Source organism: Populus nigra, chromosome 9, assembly GCF_951802175.1.
Source record: "Populus nigra chromosome 9, ddPopNigr1.1, whole genome shotgun sequence".
Taxonomy (NCBI): Eukaryota; Viridiplantae; Streptophyta; class Magnoliopsida; order Malpighiales; family Salicaceae; genus Populus; species Populus nigra.
Window position 1 is genome coordinate 17,330,145 of NC_084860.1, and position 22,226 is coordinate 17,352,370.

General features: G+C 36.5%; 2 protein-coding genes across 2 annotated transcripts; one reads left to right on the forward strand and one right to left on the reverse strand.

The window, feature by feature from the left end:
- Positions 1–6,121: 6,121 nt before the first annotated feature.
- On the reverse strand, positions 6,122–8,082 carry LOC133702999 (monolignol oxidoreductase AtBBE-like 13). Its single transcript, XM_062127373.1, has one exon. The coding sequence runs from the start codon at positions 7,891–7,893 to the stop codon at positions 6,283–6,285; it is 1,611 nt and encodes a 536-aa protein (XP_061983357.1). The 5' UTR covers positions 7,894–8,082; the 3' UTR covers positions 6,122–6,282.
- Positions 8,083–19,772: 11,690 nt separating this feature from the next.
- On the forward strand, positions 19,773–21,802 carry LOC133703260 (monolignol oxidoreductase AtBBE-like 15). The gene has a single exon (XM_062127720.1). The coding sequence runs from the start codon at positions 19,993–19,995 to the stop codon at positions 21,610–21,612; it is 1,620 nt and encodes a 539-aa protein (XP_061983704.1). The 5' UTR covers positions 19,773–19,992; the 3' UTR covers positions 21,613–21,802.
- The last annotated feature ends 424 nt before the right edge of the window (positions 21,803–22,226 follow it).

Below are 22,226 nucleotides of genomic sequence, written 5' to 3' on the forward strand. Positions count from 1 at the left end.
AACTCCAGATATGGTTAAAAATCTGAGGAGAGGTCAGACATAAACACTTCAAAAACAAGACAGTAACAGTCCAAGTGTTTGTTGATGAGCCATTTTGACTATCTTAGAGGCAGAACTGGGTTCTCCTTTAAAATAGAACTTGTAGCCTCATGTCTTAGCTTTCTGACGAGACTCATCTCGCTTGAATCAGAGTCTTATAACTCCAGATATGGTTAAAAATCTGAGGAGAGGTCAGACAGTAACAGTTCAAAAACAAGACAGTAACAGTTGTACAATAACAGTCCAAGTGTTGGTTGATAAGCCATTTTGACTATCTTAGAGGCAGAACCGGGTTCTCCTTAAATCTTAGAACTTGTAGCCTTATGTCTTAGCTTTCCAACGAGACTCATCTCGGTTGAATCAAAGTCCTATAACTCCAGATATGGTTAAAAATCTGAGTAGAGGTCAGACAGTAACAGTTCAAAAATGAGAGAGCAACAGTTGGACAGTAATAGTCCAAGTGTTTGTTAATGAGCCATTTTGACTATCTTAGAAGCAGAACTGGGTTCTCCTTAAACATAGAACTTGTAGAATCATGTCTTAGCTTTCCAATGAGACTAATCTCGCTTGAATCGGAGTCCCATAACTCCAGATATGGTTAAAAATCTAAGGAGAGGTCAGACAGTAACAATTCAAAAACGAGACAGTAACAGTTGGAAGTAACAGTCCAATTGTTTGTTGATGTGCCATTTTGACTATGTTAGAGGCAGAACTAGGTTCTCCTTAAAAAATAAAGCTTGTAGCCTCATGTCTTAGCTTTCCAACGAGACTAATCTCGCTTGAATCGGAGTCCTATAACTCCAGATATGGTTAAAAATCTAAGAAGAGATCAAACGGAAATAGTTCAAAAACGAGACAGTAACAGTTGGACAGTAACAGTCTAAATGTTTGTTGATGAGCCATTTTGACTATCTTAGAGGCAGAACTGGGTTCTCCTTAATTAATAGAACTTGTAGCCTCATGTCTTAGCTTTCCAATGAGACTCATCTTGCTTGAATCGGAGTCCTATAACTCGAGATATGGTTAAAAATCTCAGGAGAGGTCAGACAGTAACAGTTCAAAAATGTGACAATAACAGTTGGACAGTAACAGCCCAAGTGTTTGTTGATAAGCCATTTTGACTATCGTAGAGGCAGAACTGGGTTCTCCTTAAACATAGAACTTCTAGCCTCATGTCTTAGCTTTCCAATGAGACTAATCTCGCTTGAATCGAAGTCCTATAACTCTTGATATGGTTAAAAATCTGAGGAGAGGTCAGACAGAAATAGTTCAAAAACAAGATAGTAACAGTTGGACAGTAGCAGTTCAAGTGTTTTTTGATGAGCTATTTTGACTATCATAGAGGCAAAACTGGGTTCTCCTTAAACATAGAACTTCTAGCCTCATGTCTTAGCTTTCCAACTAAACTAATCTTGCTTGAATCGGAGTCCTATAACTCTAGATATGGTTAAAAATCTAAGGAGAGGTCAGACAGAAACAGTTCAAAAACGAGATAGTGACAGTCCAAGTGTTGGTTGATGAGCAATTTTGACTATCTTAGAGGCAGAACTAGGTTCTCCTCAAATCATAGAACTTGTAGCCTCATGTCTTAGCTTTCCAACGAGACTAATCTCTCTTGAATCGGAGTCCTATAACTCCAGAAATGGTTAAAAATCTGAGGAGAGGTCAGGCAGTGATAGTTCAAAAACAAGATAGTAACAGTTAGACAGTGACAGTCCAAATATAAAGAAAGGAATGATAACTGGGGTCGGACAAAGAACAACAATAATAATGGGTGAAATAAGAAAAACATAAAATATTAAGAAATGACTTAAAGAAAGACTTATTGGTTGTTGATATGGTTATTATAAAACATATCCTTGAGTGAGGAAAATTTATGAGATAAACCTGTGATTTGCAGAAGGGACCACAGGCGTGGTGCAACAGCAGCAGTAGGGGTGCACGAGTAGTGCTTCTATTGCTGGTAGGTGAATCGCACCTTTACCTTCTAGTTAAATTCCATGATTTAATATCTATTACCAATGTGAAATGTGAATTACTGAATGTATGTGTACTCAAGGGGAAAGGTTGTTGTGTGAATTGCTAAGTGATGAAATTATCATTGACAAATGAAATATGAGAAGTGTGATTTGAGGCGTAAACTAACATACATTTAGTGTATGTTAGGATCCTAGGTAAGGGGATCGCCAAGTTTGGACTAGCATACATTTAGTGTATGTTAGGATCCCGGGTAAGGGGATCACCATGTATTGGCTAGTATACATTTAGTGTATGTTAGGATCCCGGGTAAGGGGATCACCTTGCATCGACTCCTATGGGATGATGATGATGATACCGGTGAAAGGGGTATCGATAATGTGTTAAACAAAGATAATCATATTTGATCTTATAAAGTCTGGAATGGAGGTTAATAGTGAAAGAGGGAACGGTTATTAATAGTTGAATAAGGAAGAGATTCTAATGAAAATCAGAAATAAGAAGTGAACAAAATATGAATGCATGTTACCCTGTTAAAATTGTTAGATATTCGTGTTGTTATATTTATGTGATATTCACCTTTCAATAATATGTATTTTATTTCAGGATCATCACATGTACGACAGGAGTAGATCCTAGCTTATGTTCCCTTTTTGTAATTTAGGTTCTAGAGGGTATACCCTTGTATTTTGTAAACATGAAAATGTGTGTATAACTTAATTTGTATAATTAATGTTTAAACTTTATTGAATGAACTTAATCTTTGTAGTTCATATAACCATTTTTCGTGTGTATGTATTTATTTTTTATCCATCCATAATGATATTTTGTTATATAATGTATATTATGAATATTGTGGGTAATAGGTGTGAGAATATCTGTGGAATTTGAAACCCAAGATAATTGGGTTGGGATTAAGTTATGAGATGCGAGTTATTAAAAGTGTAAACTGGTTACATGTCGATAACTTGGGACCTTTTGGTATAGGAGGACTCCGCCAAAATTTCGGTAAATTTTAATATGAAAACCATGAATATATATATATATATATATATATATAAGAGAAAAAAAATTATTACTCTGTTTTCGGTTGACATGAGAATGTTGTTTTTATCCCGGAATGAAGGATGTTACAGTTGGTATCAGAGCCCAGGTTGCTATTCTGGGGACAGGAATGATTATATGATTTTGAAATGTGTTTCAGCATGGTGAGAACAAGGCAATGAGCCAGGACTGATCCATCCCCAGTTCAGGGAAGTGACAAGAGTTTTCGAAATGAAAGTGATCCAGACTGGGATCCCTTGGCAGACACCTCCTCTCATATACCTGCAACATCAGTGTACTCTGAAGCTGGCGAGTCAGTGAGACTTTGGAATGATTCGTTGTCCCGTCAGGCAGATGTGTCCATGCCCGAGGTATGAGACAGACGGGGGGGAGATAATATACCCCCACCAGTGGAACCGGTAGCTGGATCAAACCCATTTTTAGATCCTGCTTTTATGGAACATATAGTGAAAGCTGTAGCAGCAGGAATGGTAGCCGAAGCCTCCGGTATAGCTCTTAGATCAGGGGGAGTAGTCATCATAGTGCAATGGGTGACGGGTATGAGAGAGATGGGTTGTATGACTTACGGTGGTGAAGAGGATGTTGAGGTTGCTGGGCATTGGCTAAGGAAAGTGGAAAGAGTTATAAATCAGATGCAGGTGCCAGAGGAGCTACGGGTGGATTGCATGACTCAACTATTGGTTGATAGTGCCCACTCTTGGTGGGAGACTATTAGAGAGAGGAGATCAGGGGAGGCATTGAGATGGAGGGACTTTCGTGAAGAGTTTAAGGAGAGGTACTATTCCAGGGAACATAGGAGGGAGAAAGAACAGGAGTTCTTGGATTTGAGGTAGGGAGATTTGATATTTCTGGAGTATGAGAGGAGATTCCAGGACTTAGCAACTTTTGCCTCCACTTACCTTCCCACATAGCGCCACAGGGTGGAAAGGTTCTGTGATGGACTGAGGCGGGAACTGAGGATGATATTGATAGCCATGCAGTTTCAGTCTGTGCAGGAATTGGTACGGGCAACTCAGGGTATGGAGAGTGTAATAAGGGATACCCCGAAACCAGTGGTCGAGCAGAGTTGGGTAATTGGAGCTAAGAGGAGAGATTTTGAGTTTTTGACTGGGAGACCTCCTCTCCCAAAGAAAGAGAAGAGCAGGCAATCATCAAGTCAGTTCCAGAGAAAGAGCGAGAGTTTCATCCTAAGAGGGAGCTCAGGAGGATCTAGACGGGTCAGTGGAAGAGGAGATTGGGGAGGACAGTCTAGACAGGGAGTCAAAACTACTGGAGGATCTACAGAACAAAAGGGCGAATCTTCTAAACCTAGTTTAATCCCCGAAACTCGCATCCTGTAAAATCCTAGACCTGAACTCAACCAAAAAGCTCAATTTTTAACCAATTTAATTTTACAGGATGAAATAAAAAAATATCAATTTTAAAAAAATAAAGTATAAAAAATAGCAATCAAAAGAATAAGGATGAAAATTGATACGTGAAAAAAATTGAGATGAAATCATAAAAAAAATCAAATTCAAAAATTTTCTCAAATAGAAATCAAAAAAATGAGGACAAAATTTGACAGATAAAAAATCAATGGATGAAATTGAAGAAAAATCAAATGTTATAAATTATATCAAATAAAAAGAAAGAGTAATTAAAATAACATGACCAAATCTAAAGAAAAAACAAATTGAAGGGATGCTTTGAAAATTAGAAAGGTCGAGTATGGAAATTGAGGAGAAAGTAAAAAAAGAGAAAAGAGTCGCGTGCCACCTAGGGATGGAGGAGACATCATAAAAATTCAAACAATACCCTAAAAGCCACTGCTAGGCCACCAGACTCCCACTAACACCCCGTTAGAAGATCATGAGAGCTTCTCACTCGTTGTCGAATGTGCCAACCAATTTTTTAAAATAAACTTTTATATTTTATAAAGATAACTAGTTGCCCCTGAGTAAACTTGGTTAGAAACAAATAGGATAAAAATATGAAAAATCCCCTAGATGTATTTTTTTTAAAATGTAATTAATCATTTTATTGTGCTAAAAATTAAAAAAAATTACAAAAAAGCCCCTAAACAACAGCTAAATATTTTTTTTTCTTTTAAGGGTAATTCAATATTTTACTATGCTTAAAATGCATGAAAAGAATGATTTTTTCCCGGTCAATCTAATAATAAACAATGGATCTCGTGAAAAAGATAGTAATGCCTCCAATAGAAAGTTTATTGAGCTTTTTTATAAGGGTAAAATTGTCGCTATATTGTTCAAATCTACAGTGTTTTTTATCTACGTGAACAGTAAAAGCCTTGATCCATTTTAGTTTTTTTTTTAATAATTTATTTGATTATTATGTAAAAGGGCAAAGTGCATCCTATTATACAATCCAAGATTTAATGGATCCTTTGAAAAAAAAAATACTTATTATACTACTAGACCAACATCCAGGGGAGGGTATGTTTTACAAGGTTAATTAGGAACAAACATTAAATTATCTTGATATATCTTTATCGGATTAGAACCTCCAAGACAAAATTGACAATCTAATCTATTTTAAATTAATCCATATAGTTCAACTCTCTCTCTTTCTTTTATTTTTTTTAACTTTTGGTTTGACTAAGGTTGCTGACATAAACAATGAATGTGCAAGCAAGACTTTAAGTTTAGTCTCACAAGAAACTTTGGATTGATTCGTACCCAAACGTTCAATTGATATGTGAACAAACTAAATCATATGTCATAAGGTTTAATGGCTATTATTGGAATTAATTTAATACAAGTAGTTCCTATACATGTGCTTAAAATAATATATAAAAGAGATTCGAGAAGTTAGCACAAATGTGAAATTAATAAAGAAAGATTAAAAAAAACCATTTTAACTGAAGAAAAAAAGTTTTTATTTATAATAAATTGACAAGCTAAGGGATATTTAGAAAAAAAAAAGAAAAAAAAAACTTTGATCAGAGCAGTGGCAAAAACACCTCAAGAAGGGTGTTTTCTAGTCGACCATTTTAACTCGAAACATTTTTCCATCATTCTTCCTCAACAAATTGGACTATACAATGCAAAGTTTTTAGTTATAATAAATAAACCCCAGACAGCATGATTGCATAACATGGCATTTCTTTATTTAGCTAAAGTATTAAAAAAAAAAAAGATCGATCAAGACTTGTGAAAATAGTGATCCAACTAAGCTTTGCAGGAGATGATTTCCACTTCAATTTCTTTCTCTCATGTGCAGTGGAAGTGGTGGAATGCTTTGTTCGTGCCTGAAGAAATTATCAGGATCAACTTTGGTCTTCACATGCACCAACCTGTAGAAGTTATCCTTGAAGTACTTAGTACCAAAAGCACTCGCTTCAATAAAACTTGAGTTAGAATTGTTGTTCATGCCCAAATCAAGATCCCTGTAATTCACATATGCTTCCCTTGGGTTCTTCGAGACATAAGGTTTCATGTAATTGTAAACCATCCTAGTCCAATCTATATGCTTTGCAACGTTTTCCTTTGCATCTTGCCAACCGGTATAGTACAGAATCATGAACTTGGTACCTTTTCTATGAGGGAAAGGAGTCTGAGATTCTGAAATTTGGCTCATCATTCCACCATAAGGAGTAAACACTAGTAGAGGACTCTCTACTTCAAATAACTTCTCCCATAACCCTTCAAGTGCCTTTTCAGAAACGGGTTTTTTGACATAGTCCGATTTGGCTTTGAAATACCCCCTGTTCGGGTCTTTTCTTTGAAGGAAAACTTCAGGAGGAGTATTATTTTGGAGCAAAGCCATAAATACAGTGGAATTGATCCAGTTTGTTTCGATACAATCTTTTCGTGTCAAACCCAATTCAGGAAAGCTGCGCTGCATTATCTGAAGAAGCCTGCTGGCATCACCAAGAAACAAGGAATTGTAAGAAGTAGCAATAGTTCTTTTACCTTGGGAGGTGACGTTAGCTGTCTGAATGAGTACTCTGATGAGAAGATCCTCGTCTAGTTTATCAGCAATTTCTTGCCATCTATAAAGGATCTTAGTTGCACCTTGCTCTAACGTCTTGGTAACGGTAAATACTGTCACGGTTGATGGTACGGGAACCAATTTTAACTTCCAGGCGGTGACAATTCCGAAGCTCCCCCCTGCACCTCCTCTGATGGCCCAGAAAAGATCTTCGCCCATGAGTTTTCGGTTGAGAAGTCTACCATGAACATCAATTAGATGTGCATCAACGACGTTGTCCGCTCCAAGGCCATATTTTCGCAACATGGCACCATATGCACCTCCTGAAATGTGCCCACCCATACCTACGCTTGTGCAAGTGCCAGCTGGGAAGCCATGGGTTTTGCTTTTCTCAGAAATTCTGTAGTAAAGTTCACCATTCGTGGCACCCACCTGAACCCACGCCCTATTATGCTTAACATCAACGCTGATGGACCGTAGTTTTGCAAGGTCTACAACAATGAAAGGTTTCTCGATTTCTGAAACATAAGAGAGTCCCTCATAATCATGGCCTCCGCTACGGACTCTAAGGTGAATTCCAAGCTGCTTAGAGCAAATAACAACATCGTGGATGTGAGATTCTTGTAAAGGAGTGAAGATAAACTCAGGTTTCGGTACTGAAGGCAAGGTGAACCTGAGGTTTTGAGCATAAGATTGTAAGACACTAGTGAAAGAAGAGTTTTGTGGAGTATACAAGACAGTGGAAAAAGGAAAGGATGTATCTGAATATTTTGAGAGACATTTTAGAAACCTATCCTGAATTGGAAGTGAAACTATTAATGGAGATAGGAGTAGGACCACAAGTATTGAAAGTATGGAAGATCTAGAAGGCACCATTTTGCCTGCTTTCTTGCCTCTCAGCCTCGCCTTCAAGAATTGAAGTCTCAAGGTGTTCTATTATAGAGAGGAGCTGTGATGAGGTGACCGAAAATTGTTTTAATCCTTCCATTATCTTAGGAATGTAATATTACTCTGCAATCTTTGCATAGAAGAAATTTTTTAGATGACATTAGAATTGAATTGTCAATCTGAACTATTGATATGTCGGCGATCTCAAATCTTTAAGATCAGACTTTTTGGCCATTAAATATCTAATTAATTAAAAATAACTCTAGCTGGTCCTGTCATGTCTATACAGGTAATTATAAACGTGATAGTATTCTTTAACAGTTGACGAACAAATTATGGTCATTGTTTGAAAAGGCATGAGACCTGGGATCAACAAAAACATAAAGCGGCGAATGAATCATGACGATGAGAGTTATTAAATAATTATTTCAATTTTAAAAAGTTAGATTGTGTTTTAAAAATAGTTTTATATTATTTTTTTAACAAATTTTGTTTTGATGAAAATCTTTTAAATTTAAAATTTTAATTTATTAACTGAAAATCCAAAAAAAAATTATATTATTCATTAACACCATTAATATTATTCTAAGCATTTTTTTTCCAACTAAAAGGTTGGTCGGTTGCTTTTTTATCCAACTAAAAGGTTGGTCTAATATGACCTGACACCCATCCTTATTTTCAACTCTCAATAGACATAAAGAAGCATACCACGCTTATTTTCAAACTCTCAATAGACATGATTATTTTCAAACTCTCAAATAATTTCAATTTGAAAGAATCAAATGATATAAAAACAAAGGATAGGAGTTGGTCTAAAATTTAAGTGTTAGCTTTGTTGAATAATATGATACTCCAACAGATCTGTGGCTGTGGAGCGAAGGAGCGTGATTCTTCTGGCACTGTTTATTTAGAAGGAATAATGCAACAATATTATTGTTTTAAATTTATTTTACTTGAAAATATATTAAAATAATATTTTTTTAATTTTAAAAAAATTTTATATAAAAAGATTTCAAAAACATTTTGTAAATACAAAAACTGAATCTATTTTTTTAGACTGCTTTTTGTCCAATTTCTCCTCAATTTTGGTGTCAAAAACCCCCTGCCTCCATAAATTTGAATTTTGCTTTCATTTACGATTATTATGAATGCTAAATTTGAGAGAGTTGGTGAAGTTATGCCAGTGGCAGACGGGTGAGTGACGCATTATAACACCTTGTATTTTTTTGGCCATTACCTTGATGGCCTCGTTTTTTAATTAATTTACTGATTTAAAAAAATTAATTAACATTATTATAGAACCAAGTATTCTCAGATTTAGCATATCAATGAATCGCAGGAAAGTTGGAAATGTGTCTGGAGCTTGAACCAATCTTTCTTGCGTGCATACAGGAACAGCCCTAACCTTTTTTTTCTTATATCACAGGCTTCCTATGAATATTTTTCATGGAAGTGCTGCAATATGTACATGACTGCAAGTCCAATGAGTGGAAATTGAACCCAGCTAGTTGTACTGTGATTAAACATGTCCCACGCTCAACTATCCTTCTTCATTATTATAAACCTAAGTGCGTGGGAGGGTATATAGTCTTTTGGAAAGCCAATCAAGCATGCCCAGCTAGCAAAATAAGTGAAAAATTACAAAAGAATAATGACGGTAGCATTATAATTAATCTTTCATACAGGATGACAACCAGAAAAAAGGCTAATGTTCTCACCAAAAATGATGTTACAGCTCATAGCAACCAAAATAATACTATGTCTTTTTTAGTTAAATTGGTTTTTTAACATTATAATGATGAGTATATAAGTTTTAAATCTAAAAATTTTTACTCTTAGACTCTAAGTAACTACTTAAGCTTTCAAACTAAAGGTAAAGAATATCTGGCTTTGGAAATTCACCGAACTCTTATGGAACTCAAGATACTTCTGGTAATCCAGCTGATTTTTTTTTTCAAATAACTGATTTTACCAAGTGATTGTAATGCTTTTGTTGGTTAATCTATTCTGTTAAGTAATCACCTATGCAAGCCCACATGAAAAGAAAAAAAAAAAACTATAATCAGTAAGGTATAATATATGGCAGCAAGAATTACAGAACAGCGGCAATTACAAAAGGGAAAATAAAGTTGAAGCTGCTTTCTTTTTTTCTCTTTCTCCTTTTTTAGTTACAAGGAAAGAGATAGCTAGCCTTTAGGGAAGGGGGAGTGGGGATTTGATGTTTCCCCCTTTTCAGCTGCTATCAGACTATGATGAAAATGATGTATCCTCAAATAAGTATGAAAATGATGCTATCAGTAAGGTATCATATTTTCCCTCTCTGTCAAAGACGTTCTCAATCCAGGTGTGCTCATCTTTTTCCTCTATTATTTGTGTGACAGCTCTTCGCAGGTTTTTCAATCGATTATTGCTACTACCATCTTCCATGTCACGGTTTAGTTTTTTAGTCATCTTGCTACTCTTTTTTGTCACGGTTATTGCTATGCATCCATTGGTTAGTGCTGCTACTGGCATTAATGTCAGCCCTTCTTCTCCAAATTCATTTTCCCCGGTTCTTGGACTCACAACAGCAACCAACACAGCCATGGCTCCTTTTGTTGCAACCGCAGCGCTTATTCCCCTCTCTAACACCTAGCAGGTTATCAATCTCAAACTCACCAACAACAATTATTTGTTTTGGTGTATGTAGATGAAGCCGTATCTGATTGGTCAAGGAGTCTTCTCATTTGTTGACGGCTCGACTTCATGCCCCTCTATACACAATCTGTCCAATACGGTTTCTGCTGCCTCTGCTGCCTTTAATTATGGCCCTTCCCAAACGTTTCTGACTTGGAAACAGTAAGACCAACTCTGTTGTCCTCTCTCACAGATGATGTTCTTCATCTCGAGGTTGATTGTCTGACTTCTGCTAGTATTTGGAGCACACTTGAACATGCTCTCGCCTCCCCATCCAAATCTCGAATCATGCAATTGCATGGCTCTTTTCAAGATCTTCAACATGATAATGATACTGTCACCCTCTACTTGCAACGCGTTAAAGGTTTGTTTGATGAATTAGCTGTGATTGGCAGACCTATTTCTCTCACTGATTTCAACTTATATGTGTTTCGGGGATTTTGTGATGAATTTTGTGATTTGGTTACGAGTCTATCACCAAAGTTGACTGTAAATCCTAAGATAATCAAGGTTGGATTAAATTAAAGAAAATAAACTAAACTAAAAAGAAGTGGGGGCAAAACGAATACACTTAAAGAAAATAGAGCTTAAATGCAAATAAAAATAATTATAGAGCATAAATACTACTCTTCTTACCAAAAACAAAACTGAAACTATCGTGAAGAAAGAATAGAGGGAGTTTTGGTATCTATTTTTACAGATCAAGAGAGAAACACCAAATTTCAAGAACCCATCCAAGATTAAAGGTTATAGGTAAAAATAAACACTGGTGAGCAAGGGATTAACAAGAAAAATTGAACAAGAAGAGAAGAGGGGAGGGTCAACTGCTATTAGAAAGAAAAGGAGGGATCGAGACCTTGATTCGTACCGGGTAAGATATTTTAAATATGATCTTATGAGTTCTTTTAAAGTCCTTTATGAATTGATGCATGGATGTTAAATTATAGATTTGAGTTCTAAAACTCCAGATATAGTTAAAAAATCTGAGGAGAGGTCAGACAGTAATAGTTCAAAAATGAGACAGTAACAATCCAAGTGTTTGTTGATGACCATTTTGACTATTGTAGAGGCAGAATTGGGTTCTCCTTAAACATAGAACTTCTAGCCTCATGTCTTAGCTTTCCAACAAGACTAATCTCGCTTGAATCAGATTCCTTTAACTCCAGATATGGTTAAAAATCTGAGGAGAGGTCAGACAGTAACAGTTGGACAGTAGCAGTCCAAGTGTTTGTTGATGAGCCATTTTGACTATCGTAAAGGCAGAACCGAGTTCTCCTTAAATCATAGAACTTGTAGCCTCGTGTCTTAGCTTTCCAACGAGACTAATCTCACTTGAATCGGAGTCCTATAACTCCAGATATAGTAAAAAATCTGAGGAGAAGTCAGACAGAAACAGTTCAAAAATGAGACAGTAACAGTCCAAGTGTTTGTTGATGAGCCATTTTGACTATCTTAAAGGAAGAACTGGGTTCTTCCTTTAAGATATAACTTGTAGCCTCACGTCTTAGCTTTCCAACGAGACTCATCTCGCTTGAATCAGAGTCCTATAACTCCAGATATGATTAAAAATCTGAGGAGAGGTCAGACAGTAACAGGTCAAAAATGAGACAGTAACAATCCATGTGTTGGTTGATGAGCCATTTTGACTATCTTAGAGGCAGAACTGGGTTCTCCTTATATCATAAAACTTGTAGCCTCATGTCTTAGATTTCTAACGAGACTTATCTCACTTGAATCGGAGTCCTATAACTCCAGATATGATTAAAAATCTGAGGAGAGGTCAGACAGTAACAGGTCAAAAATGAGACAGTAACAATCCATGTGTTGGTTGATGTGCCATTTTGACTATCTTAGAGGCAGAAATTGGTTCTCCTTAAAAAATAGAACTTGTAGCCTCATGTCTTAGCTTTCCAACGAGACTAATCTCACTTGAATCGGAGTCCTATAACTCCAGATATAGTTAAAAATCTAAGGAGAAGTCAGACAGAAACAGTTCAAAAATGAGACAGTAACAGTCCAAGTGTTTGTTGATGAGCCATTTTGACTATCTTAAAGGAAGAACTGGGTTCTTCCTTTAAGATAGAACTTGTAGCCTCACGTCTTAGCTTTCCAACGAGACTCATCTCGCTTGAATCAGAGTCTATAACTCCAGATATGATTAAAAATCTGAGGAGAGGTCAGATAGTAACGGGTCAAAAATGAGACAGTAACAATCCATGTGTTGGTTGATGAGCTATTTTGACTATCTTAGAGGCAGAACTGGGTTCTCCTTATATCATAGAACTTGTAGCCTCATGTCTTAGCTTTCTAACGAGACTTATCTCACTTGAATCGCAGTCTTATAACTCCAGATATGGTTTAAAATATGAGTAGAGGTTAGATAGTAACAATTCAAAAATGAGGCAGTAACAATTAGAAGTAACAGTCCAATTGTTTGTTGATATGTCATTTTGACTATCTTAGAGGCAGAACTGGGTTCTCCTTAAAAAATAGAACTTGTAGCCTCATGTCTTGGCTTTCTAACGAGACTAATCTCGTTTGAATCAGAGTCCTATAACTCTAGATATGGTTAAAAATCTAAGAAGAGGTCAGACAGTAACAATTCAAAAATGAGACAGTAACGGTTGGACAGTAACAGTTCAAGTGTTGGTTGATGAGCCATTTTGACTATCTTAGAGGCAGAACTAGGTTCTCCTCAAATCATAGAACTTATAGCCTCATGTCTTAGCTTTCCAACAAGACTAATCTCGCTTGAATCGGAGTTCTATAACTCCAGATATGGTTAAAAATATGATGAGATGTCAGACAGTAACAGTTCAAAAACAAGACAGTAACAGTTCAAAAACAAAACAGTAATAGTTGGACAGTAACAGTTCAACTGTTTGTTGATGAGCCATTTTGACTATCTTAGAGGCAGAACTGAGTTCTCCTTAAACATATAACTTTTAGCCTCATGTCTTAGCTTTCCAACGAGATTAATCTTGATTGAATCGGAGTCCTATAACTCAAGATATGGTTAAAAATCTGAGGAGAGGTCAGACATAAACACTTCAAAAACAAGACAGTAACAGTCCAAGTGTTTGTTGATGAGCCATTTTGACTATCTCAGAGGCAGAACTGGGTTCTCCTTAAACATAGAACTTGTAGAATCATGTCTTAGCTTTCCAATGAGACTAATCTCTCTTGAATCGGAGTCCCATAACTCCAGATATGGTTAAAAATCTAAGGAGAGGTCAGATAGTAACAATTCAAAAACGAGACAGTAACAATCCAATTGTTTGTTGATGTGCCATTTTGACTATCTTAGAGGCAGAACTGGGTTCTCCTTAAAAAATAAAGCTTGTAGCCTCATGTCTTAGCTTTCCAACGAGACTAATCTCGCTTGAATGGGAGTCCTATAACTCCAGATATAGTTAAAAATCTAAGAAGAGATCAAACAGAAATAGTTCAAAAACGAGACAGTAACAGTTGGATAGTAACAGTCTAAATGTTTGTTGATGAGTCATTTTGACTATCTTAGAGGCAGAACTGGGTTCTCCTTAATTAATAGAACTTGTAGCCTCATGTCTTAGCTTTCCAATAAGACTCATCTTGCTTGAATCGGAGTCCTATAACTCGAGATATGGTTAAAAATCTCAGGAGAGGTCAGACAGTAACAGTTCAAAAATGTGACAATAACAGTTGGACAGTAACAGCCCAAGTGTTTGTTGATAAGCCATTTTGACTATCGTAGAGGCAGAACTGGGTTCTCCTTAAACATAGAACTTTTAGCCTCATGTCTTAGCTTTCCAATGAGACTAATCTCGCTTGAATCGAAGTCCTACAACTCTAGATATGGTTAAAAATCTGAGAAGAGGTCAGACAGAAACAGTTCAAAAACAAGATAGTAACAGTTGGACAGTAGCAGTTCAAGTGTTTTTTGATAAGCTATTTTGACTATCGTAAAGGCAAAACTGGGTTCTCCTTAAACATAGAACTTCTAGCCTCATGTTTTAGCTTTCCAACTAGACTAATCTTGCTTGAATCGGAGTCCTATAACTCTAGATATGGTTAAAAATCTAAGGAGAGGTCAGACAGAAACAGTTCAAAAACAAGATAGTGACATCCAAGTGTTGGTTGATGAGCAATTTTGACTATCTTAGAGGCAGAACTAGGTTCTCCTCAAATCATAGAACTTGTAGCCTCATGTCTTAGCTTTCCAACGAGACTAATCTCGCTTAAATCGGAGTCCTATAACTCCAGAAATGGTTAAAAATCTAAGGAGAGGTCAGGCAGTGATAGTTCAAAAACAAGACAGTGACAGTTAGACAGTGACAGTCCAAATATAAAGAAAGGAATGATAACTGGGGTCGGACAAAGAACAACAATAATAATGGGTGAAATAAGAAAAACATAAAATATTAAGAAATGACTTAAAGAAAGACTTATTGGTTGTTGATATGGTTATTATAAAACATATCCTTGAGTGAGGAAAATTTATGAGATAAACCTGTGATTTGCAGAAGGGACCACAGGCGTGGTGCAACAGCAGCAGTAGGGGTGCACGAGTAGTGCTTTTATTGCTGGTAGGTGAATCGCACCTTTACCTTCTAGTTAAATTCCATGATTTAATATCTATTACCAATGTGAAATGTGAATTACTGAATGTATGTGTACTCAAGGGGAAAGGTTGTTGTGTGAACTGCTAAGTGATGAAATTATCACTGACAAATATAATATGAGAAGTGTGATTTGAGGCGTAAATTAACATACCTTTAGTGTATGTTAGGATCCTAGGTAAGGGGATCGTCAAGTTTGGACTAGCATACATTTAGTGTATGTTAAGATCCCGGGTAAGGGGATCACCATGTATTGGCTAGCATACATTTAGTGTATGTTAGGATCCCGGGTAAGGGGATCACCTTGCATCGACTCCTATGGGATGATGATGATGATACCGGTGAAAGGGGTATCGGTAATGTGTTAAACAAAGATAATCATATTTGATCTTATAAAGTCTGGAAAGGAGGTTAATAGTGAAAAAGGGAACGGTTATTAATAGTTGAATAAGGAAGAGATTCTAATGAAAATCAGAAATAAGAAGTGAACAAAATATGAATGCATGTTACCCTGTTGAAATTGTTAGATATTCGTGTTATATTTATGTGATATTCACCTTTCAATAATATGTATTTTATTTCAGGATCATCACATATATGACAGGAGTATATCCTAGCTTATGTTCCCTTATTGTAATTTAGGTTCTAGAGGGTATACCTTTGTATTTTGTAAACATGAAAATGTGTGTATAACTTAATTTGTATAATTAATGTTTAAACTTTATTGAATGAACTTAATCTCTGTAGTTCATATAACCATTTTTCGTGTGTATGTATTTATTTTTTATCCATCCATAATGATATTTTGTTATATAATGTATATTATGAATATAATGTATATTATGAATATTGTGGGTAATAGGTGTAAGAATATCTGTGGAATTTGAAACCCAAGATGATTGGGTTGGGATTAAGTTATGAGATGCGAGTTATTAAAAGTGTAAACAGGTTACATGTCGATAACTTGGGACCTTTTGGTATAGGGGGACTCCGTCAAAATTTCGATAGATTTTAATATGAAAACCATGAATATATATATATATATATAAGAGAAAAAAAATTATTACTCTGTTTTCGGTTGACATGATAATGTTGTTTTTATCCCGGAATGAAGGATGTTACAGTTGGTATCAGAGCCCAGGTTGCTATTCTGGGGACAGGAATGATTATATGATTTTGAAATGTGTTTCAGCTTGGTGAGAACAAGGCAATGAGCCAGGACTGATCCATCCCCAGTTCAGGGAAGTGACCAGAGTTTTCGAAATGAAAGTGATCCAGACTGGGATCCCTTGGCAGACACCTCCTCTCATATACCTGCAACATCAGTGTACTCTGAAGCTGGCGAGTCAGTGAGACTTTAGAATGATTCGTTGTCCCGTCAAGCAGATGTGTCCATGCCCGAGGTATGAGACAGACGGGGGGAGATAATATACCCCCACCAGTGGAACCGGTAGCTGGATCAAACCCATTTTTAGATCCTGCTTTTATGGAACATATAGTGAAAGCTGTAGCAGTAGGAATGGTAGCCGGAGCCTCCGGTATAGCTCTTAGATTAGGGGGAGTAGTCATCATAGTGCAATGGGTGACGGGTATGAGAGAGATGGGTTGTATGACTTACGGTGGTGAAGAGGATGCTGAGGTTGCTGGGCATTAGCTGAGAAAAGTGGAAAGAGTTATAAATCAGATGCAGGTGCCAGAGGAGCTACGGGTGGATTGCGTGACTCAACTATTGGTTGATAGTGCCCACTCTTGGTGGGAGACCATTAGAGAGAGGAGATCAGGGGAGGCATTGAGATGGAGGGACTTTCGTGAAGAGTTTGAGGAGAGGTACTATTCCAGGGAACATAGGAGGGAGAAAGAACAGGAGTTCTTGGATTTGAGGTAGGGAGATTTGATATTTCTGGAGTATGAGAGGAGATTCCAGGACTTAGCAACTTTTGCCTCCACTTACCTTCCCACATAGCGCCACAGGGTGGAAAGGTTCTGTGATGGACTGAGGCGGGAACTGAAGATGATATTGATAGCCATGCAATTTCAATCTGTGCAGGAATTGGTACGGGCAACTCAGGGTGTGGAGAGTGTAATAAGGGATACCCCGAAACCAGTGGTCGAGCAAAGTTGGGTAATTGGAGCTAAGAGGAGAGATTTTGAGTTTTTGACTGGGAGACCTCCTCTCCCAAAGAAAGAGAAGAGCAGGCAATCATCAAGTCAGTTCCAGAGAAAGAGCGAGAGTTTCATCCTAAGAGGGAGCTCAGGAGGATCTAGACGGGTCAGTGGAAGAGGAGATTGGGGAGGATAGTCTAGACAGGGAGTCAAAACTGTTGGAGGATCTATAGAGCAAAAGGGCAAATCTTCTAAACATAGTTTAATCCCCGAAACTCGCATCCTGTAAAATCCTAGACCCGAACTCAACCAAAAAGCTCAATTTTTAACCAATTTAATTTTACAGGATGAAATAGAAAAATATCAATTTTAAAAAAATAAAGTATAAAAAATAGCAATCAAAAGAATAAGAATGAAAATTGATAGGTGAAAAAAATTGAGATGAAATCATAAAAAAAATCAAATTCAAAAATTTTCTCAAATAGAAATCAAAAGAATGAGGACAAAATTTGACAGATAAAAAATCAGTGGATGAAATTGAAGAAAAATCAAATGTTATAAATTATATCAAATAAAAAGAAAGAGTAATTAAAATAACATGACCAAATCTAAAGAAAAAACAAATTGAAAAGATGCTTTGAAAATTAGAAGGGTCGAGTATGGAAATTGAGGAGAAAGTAAAAAAAGAGAGAAGAGTCGCGTGCCACCTAGGGATGGAGGAGACATCATGAAAAATCAAACAATACCCTAGAAGCCACTGCTAGGCCACCAGACTCCCACTAACACCCCGTTAGAAGATCATGAGAGCTTCTCACTCGTTGTCGAATATGCCAACCAATTTTTTAAAATAAACTTTTATATTTTATAAAGATAACTAGTTGCCCCTAAGCAAACTTGGTTAGAAACAAATAGGATAAAAATATGAAAAATCCCCTAGATGTATTTTTTTTAAAATGTAATTAATCATTTTATTGTGCTAAAAATTAAAAAAAAATTACAAAAAAGCCCCTAAACAACAGCAATATTTTTTTACTCAATTTGTTTTTTTTTCATGGGAACATAGTGTGTATATACTAATGGGTTTCAAATCCCACATTTAAAAAAAAAAAAAAACAAAACCGAGTCTCGTCTGGGTTTGCCCGGGTCCCGTGTTGACCCGCCGGGTCGCCCGGGTTTAGCCGGGCTGTTGCCACAGCCGGTCTTTTATTAAACCCGGACCGGTCTAGCCACCGGGTCGACCAGCCAGGCCGGGCCGGGTTTAATAACTATGCTTATATCACAGGCTTCCAATGAATATTTTTCATGGAAGTGCTGCAATATGTACATGACTGCAAGTCCAATGAGTGGAAATTGAACCCAGCTAGTTGTACTGTGATTAAACATGCCCCACGCTCAACTACCCTTCTTCATTATTATAAACCTAAGTGCGTGGGAGGGTATATAGTCTTTTGGAAAGCCAATCAAGCATGCCCAGCTAGCAAAATAAGTGAAAAATTACAAAAGAATAATGACGGTAGCATTATAATTAATCTTTCATACAGGATGACAACCAGAAAAAAGGCTAATGTTCTCACCAAAAATGATGTTACAGCTCATAGCAACCAAAATAATACTATGTCTTTTTGAGTTAAATTGGTTTTTTAACATTATAACGATGAGTATATAAGTTTTAAATCTAAAAAGTTTTACTCTTAGACTCTAAGTAACTACTTAAGCTTCCAAACTAAAGGTAAAGAATATCTGGCTTTGGAAATTCACCGAACTCTTATGGAACTCAAGATACTTCTGGTAATCCAGCTGATTTTATTTTATTTTTTTCTAATAACCGATTTTACCAAGTGATTGCAGTGCTTTCGTTATTCTGTTAATTAATCACTTATGCATGCCCACGTGAAAAAAACTGAAACTATAATCAATAAGACATCTAAGAAAATAATATAAATCATATCTTACAATCTCATTTAACAGTTTAAATTGTTAGATTGAGATGGTTCTTTTCCATGGTATTAGAACTTTAATGACTAAACGGTCACGTATTTGAATCTCATTATCTCCATTTATTTGATAAAAATTAAGTATAAGGTAATGTGGGTTTGTACAAGTTTCAAACTCAAAAAGTTTTTACTTGAAGGGATATATTAGAAAATAATATAAATTATATCTTGAAATTAACTTCATCTAACCATTTAAATTATAAAGTTAAAATAGTTTTTGGAGAAGGTATAATATAGCAGCAAGAATTGCATAACAGCAACAATTACAAAAAGGAAAATAAAGTTGGAGCTGCTTTCTTTTTTCCTTTTTCTCCTTTTTCAGTTACAAGGAAAGAGAAAGCTAGCCTTTAGGGAAGGGGCAGTGGGGATTTGATGTTTCCCCCTTTTCAGCTGCTATCAGACTATGATGAAAATGATGTATCCTCAAATAAGTGTGAAAATGATTCTCCCTCTTAGAGCATATATCTCCTTTGATCTTGTGCCAAATATTAAATGATCTAAACACATGAATGGAAGATTTTGAGATTGCTTACAAAATCATTCACATTCAGTACCAATTTCAATGTCATGAGTCAATATCTAGTTGCACCAAATTGGTTACATGCAGAGAACATACATTGCCAAGATGATGTTATATAGGATTAGCTCAATATCTACAAGACAACTCGTGAGAATTGAATTCTTGAACACAAAGCCAAAGCAGCGAAAGGAGGATAATGGTTCCTTCCAGATTTTCCGTTCTTTCAATACTTGTAGTTCTTGTGTTAACACCATCTCGGATGGGTTCACATCCAATTCAGGATCAGGATAGGTTTCTACAGTGTCTCTCTAGAAATTCTGAATCGTCCATTCCTTTTTCCACTGTCTTGTATTCTCCTATTAACTCTTCCTTCACCGCTATTTTACGTTCTTCTGCTCAAAACCTCAGGTTTACATTGCCTTCCCTGCCGAAACCTGAGTTTATCTTTACTCCTTTGGAAGAATCTCACATTCAAGCTGCTGTAATTTGCTCAAAACAGCTTGGAATCCACCTTAGAGTCCGCAGTGGAGGCCATGACTATGAGGGACTCTCTTATGTTTCTGAAACTGATACACCTTTCGTTGTTGTTGACATTGCTGAGCTTCATTCTATTAGTGTTGATATCGACAATAATAGTGCATGGGTTCAGGCAGGTGCCACAAATGGTGAACTCTACTACAGAATTGCTGAGCAAAGCACAACTCATGGCTACCCGGCTGGTACCTGCACAAGTTTAGGTATTGGTGGGCACATTACAGGAGGTGCATATGGCTCCATGATGAGAAAATATGGGCTTGCTGCAGACAATGTCATTGATGCGCGTATAATTGACGTTCATGGAAGAGTTCTTGATCGGCAAACTATGGGAGAAGATCTATATTGGGCAATTAGAGGAGGTGGAGGAGGCAGCTTCGGAATAATTACTGCTTGGAAGGTAAAATTGGTTCCAGTACCATCAACTGTGACTATATTTACAGTTACCAAGTCCTTAGAGCAAGGTGCTACTAAGCTCTTATTTAGATGGCAACAGGTTGCTGATAAACTTGACGAGGATCTCTTCATCAGAGTCAATATACAGACAGTTAATGTCAGTAACAAAGGTGGAAGGACTATAACGACTTCCTATGATGCCTTGTTTCTTGGTGATGCGAACAGACTTCTCCAAGTAATGCGAGAAAGCTTTCCTGAACTGGGTTTGGCAAGACAGGACTGTATCGAAACAAGCTGGATCAATTCTACTGTATATCTTGGTGGCTACACCATCAATACATCTCCTGAAGTTTTACTTCAAAGAAGAAATATATTGAAGCACTACTTCAAAGCCAAGTCAGACTTTGTTAGACAACCTATACCTGAAAGTGCTCTCAAAGGATTATGGGAAATAATGTTAGATGAAGACAATCCAGCTATAGTTCTTACCCCTTATGGTGGAAACATGGGCAAAATTTCCGAATCTCAGACTCCTTTCCCTCATAGAAAAGGTACCTTGTTCATGATCCAGTACTTGGCCAATTGGCGAGATGCGAAAGAAAATGTTAGAAAACACACCGATTGGACTAGGATGGTTTACAGGTACATGAAACCTTATGTTTCCATGTTTCCAAGACAAGCATATGTCAATTACCGGGACCTTGATTTGGGAATAAACAAGGAGACTAACACAAACTTTCCAGAAGCAAGTGTTTGGGGCACTAAGTACTTCAAGGATAACTTCTACAGACTGGTACGGGTGAAGACCAAAGTTGATCCTGACAACTTCTTCAGGCATGAACAGAGCATCCCAACTCTTCCACATCATATGAGGAAAAGAAATTGAAGAGACATTGGTCAAGGACAGAGAAAGGTTCCTTGGAGGATCACAGTAGTGTCTAGTTTCTGACCTCAATTTTCTTTCAATAGTTTATCTTTCTAGATTGTGTTAAATAAAAGTTGTTGATGCTGCATTAAGATGTTGCAAGAAAGTACTTACTCGATATGATTTTAGTGATGTTGAACTTTTCTATGTTGCATAATGCTTATAGCATGAATATTATCACCAAAGAAAAAAAAAATAGAACTGTTAAACATTGTAAAAACAATGAGATAATTAAACATTTAATGCATTAAATGTGTGATTAGAAAATATGAAATTCCTTAGATTTTTTACCACTCCAATAATTATATTATATCAGTAATGTCATAAGTCAATGTCTCATTGCACAAATCAGATAAAATAAGATAATGCAGAGTGATAATATATGCTAAGATAATGTCAGGATTAGTTAGCTCAACTTCAAGGTCAACTATTCACAATTCCTCTATAAAAAAACTGTCACGACACGAATCCCGGATCCATGACCGGCACATAGGCAAGGTTCCCCTCCAAGATTCCATACCTATGTGAATCCAAACTTACACACAAACTTATCCTAACTCAATCAGAGTTCAACG

Coding starts and splice junctions, on each gene's coding strand:
- LOC133702999 (XM_062127373.1), bottom strand. CDS start 7,893: ATGGTGCCTTCTAGATCTTCCATACTTTCAATACTTGTGGTCCTACTC.
- LOC133703260 (XM_062127720.1), top strand. CDS start 19,993: ATGGTTCCTTCCAGATTTTCCGTTCTTTCAATACTTGTAGTTCTTGTG.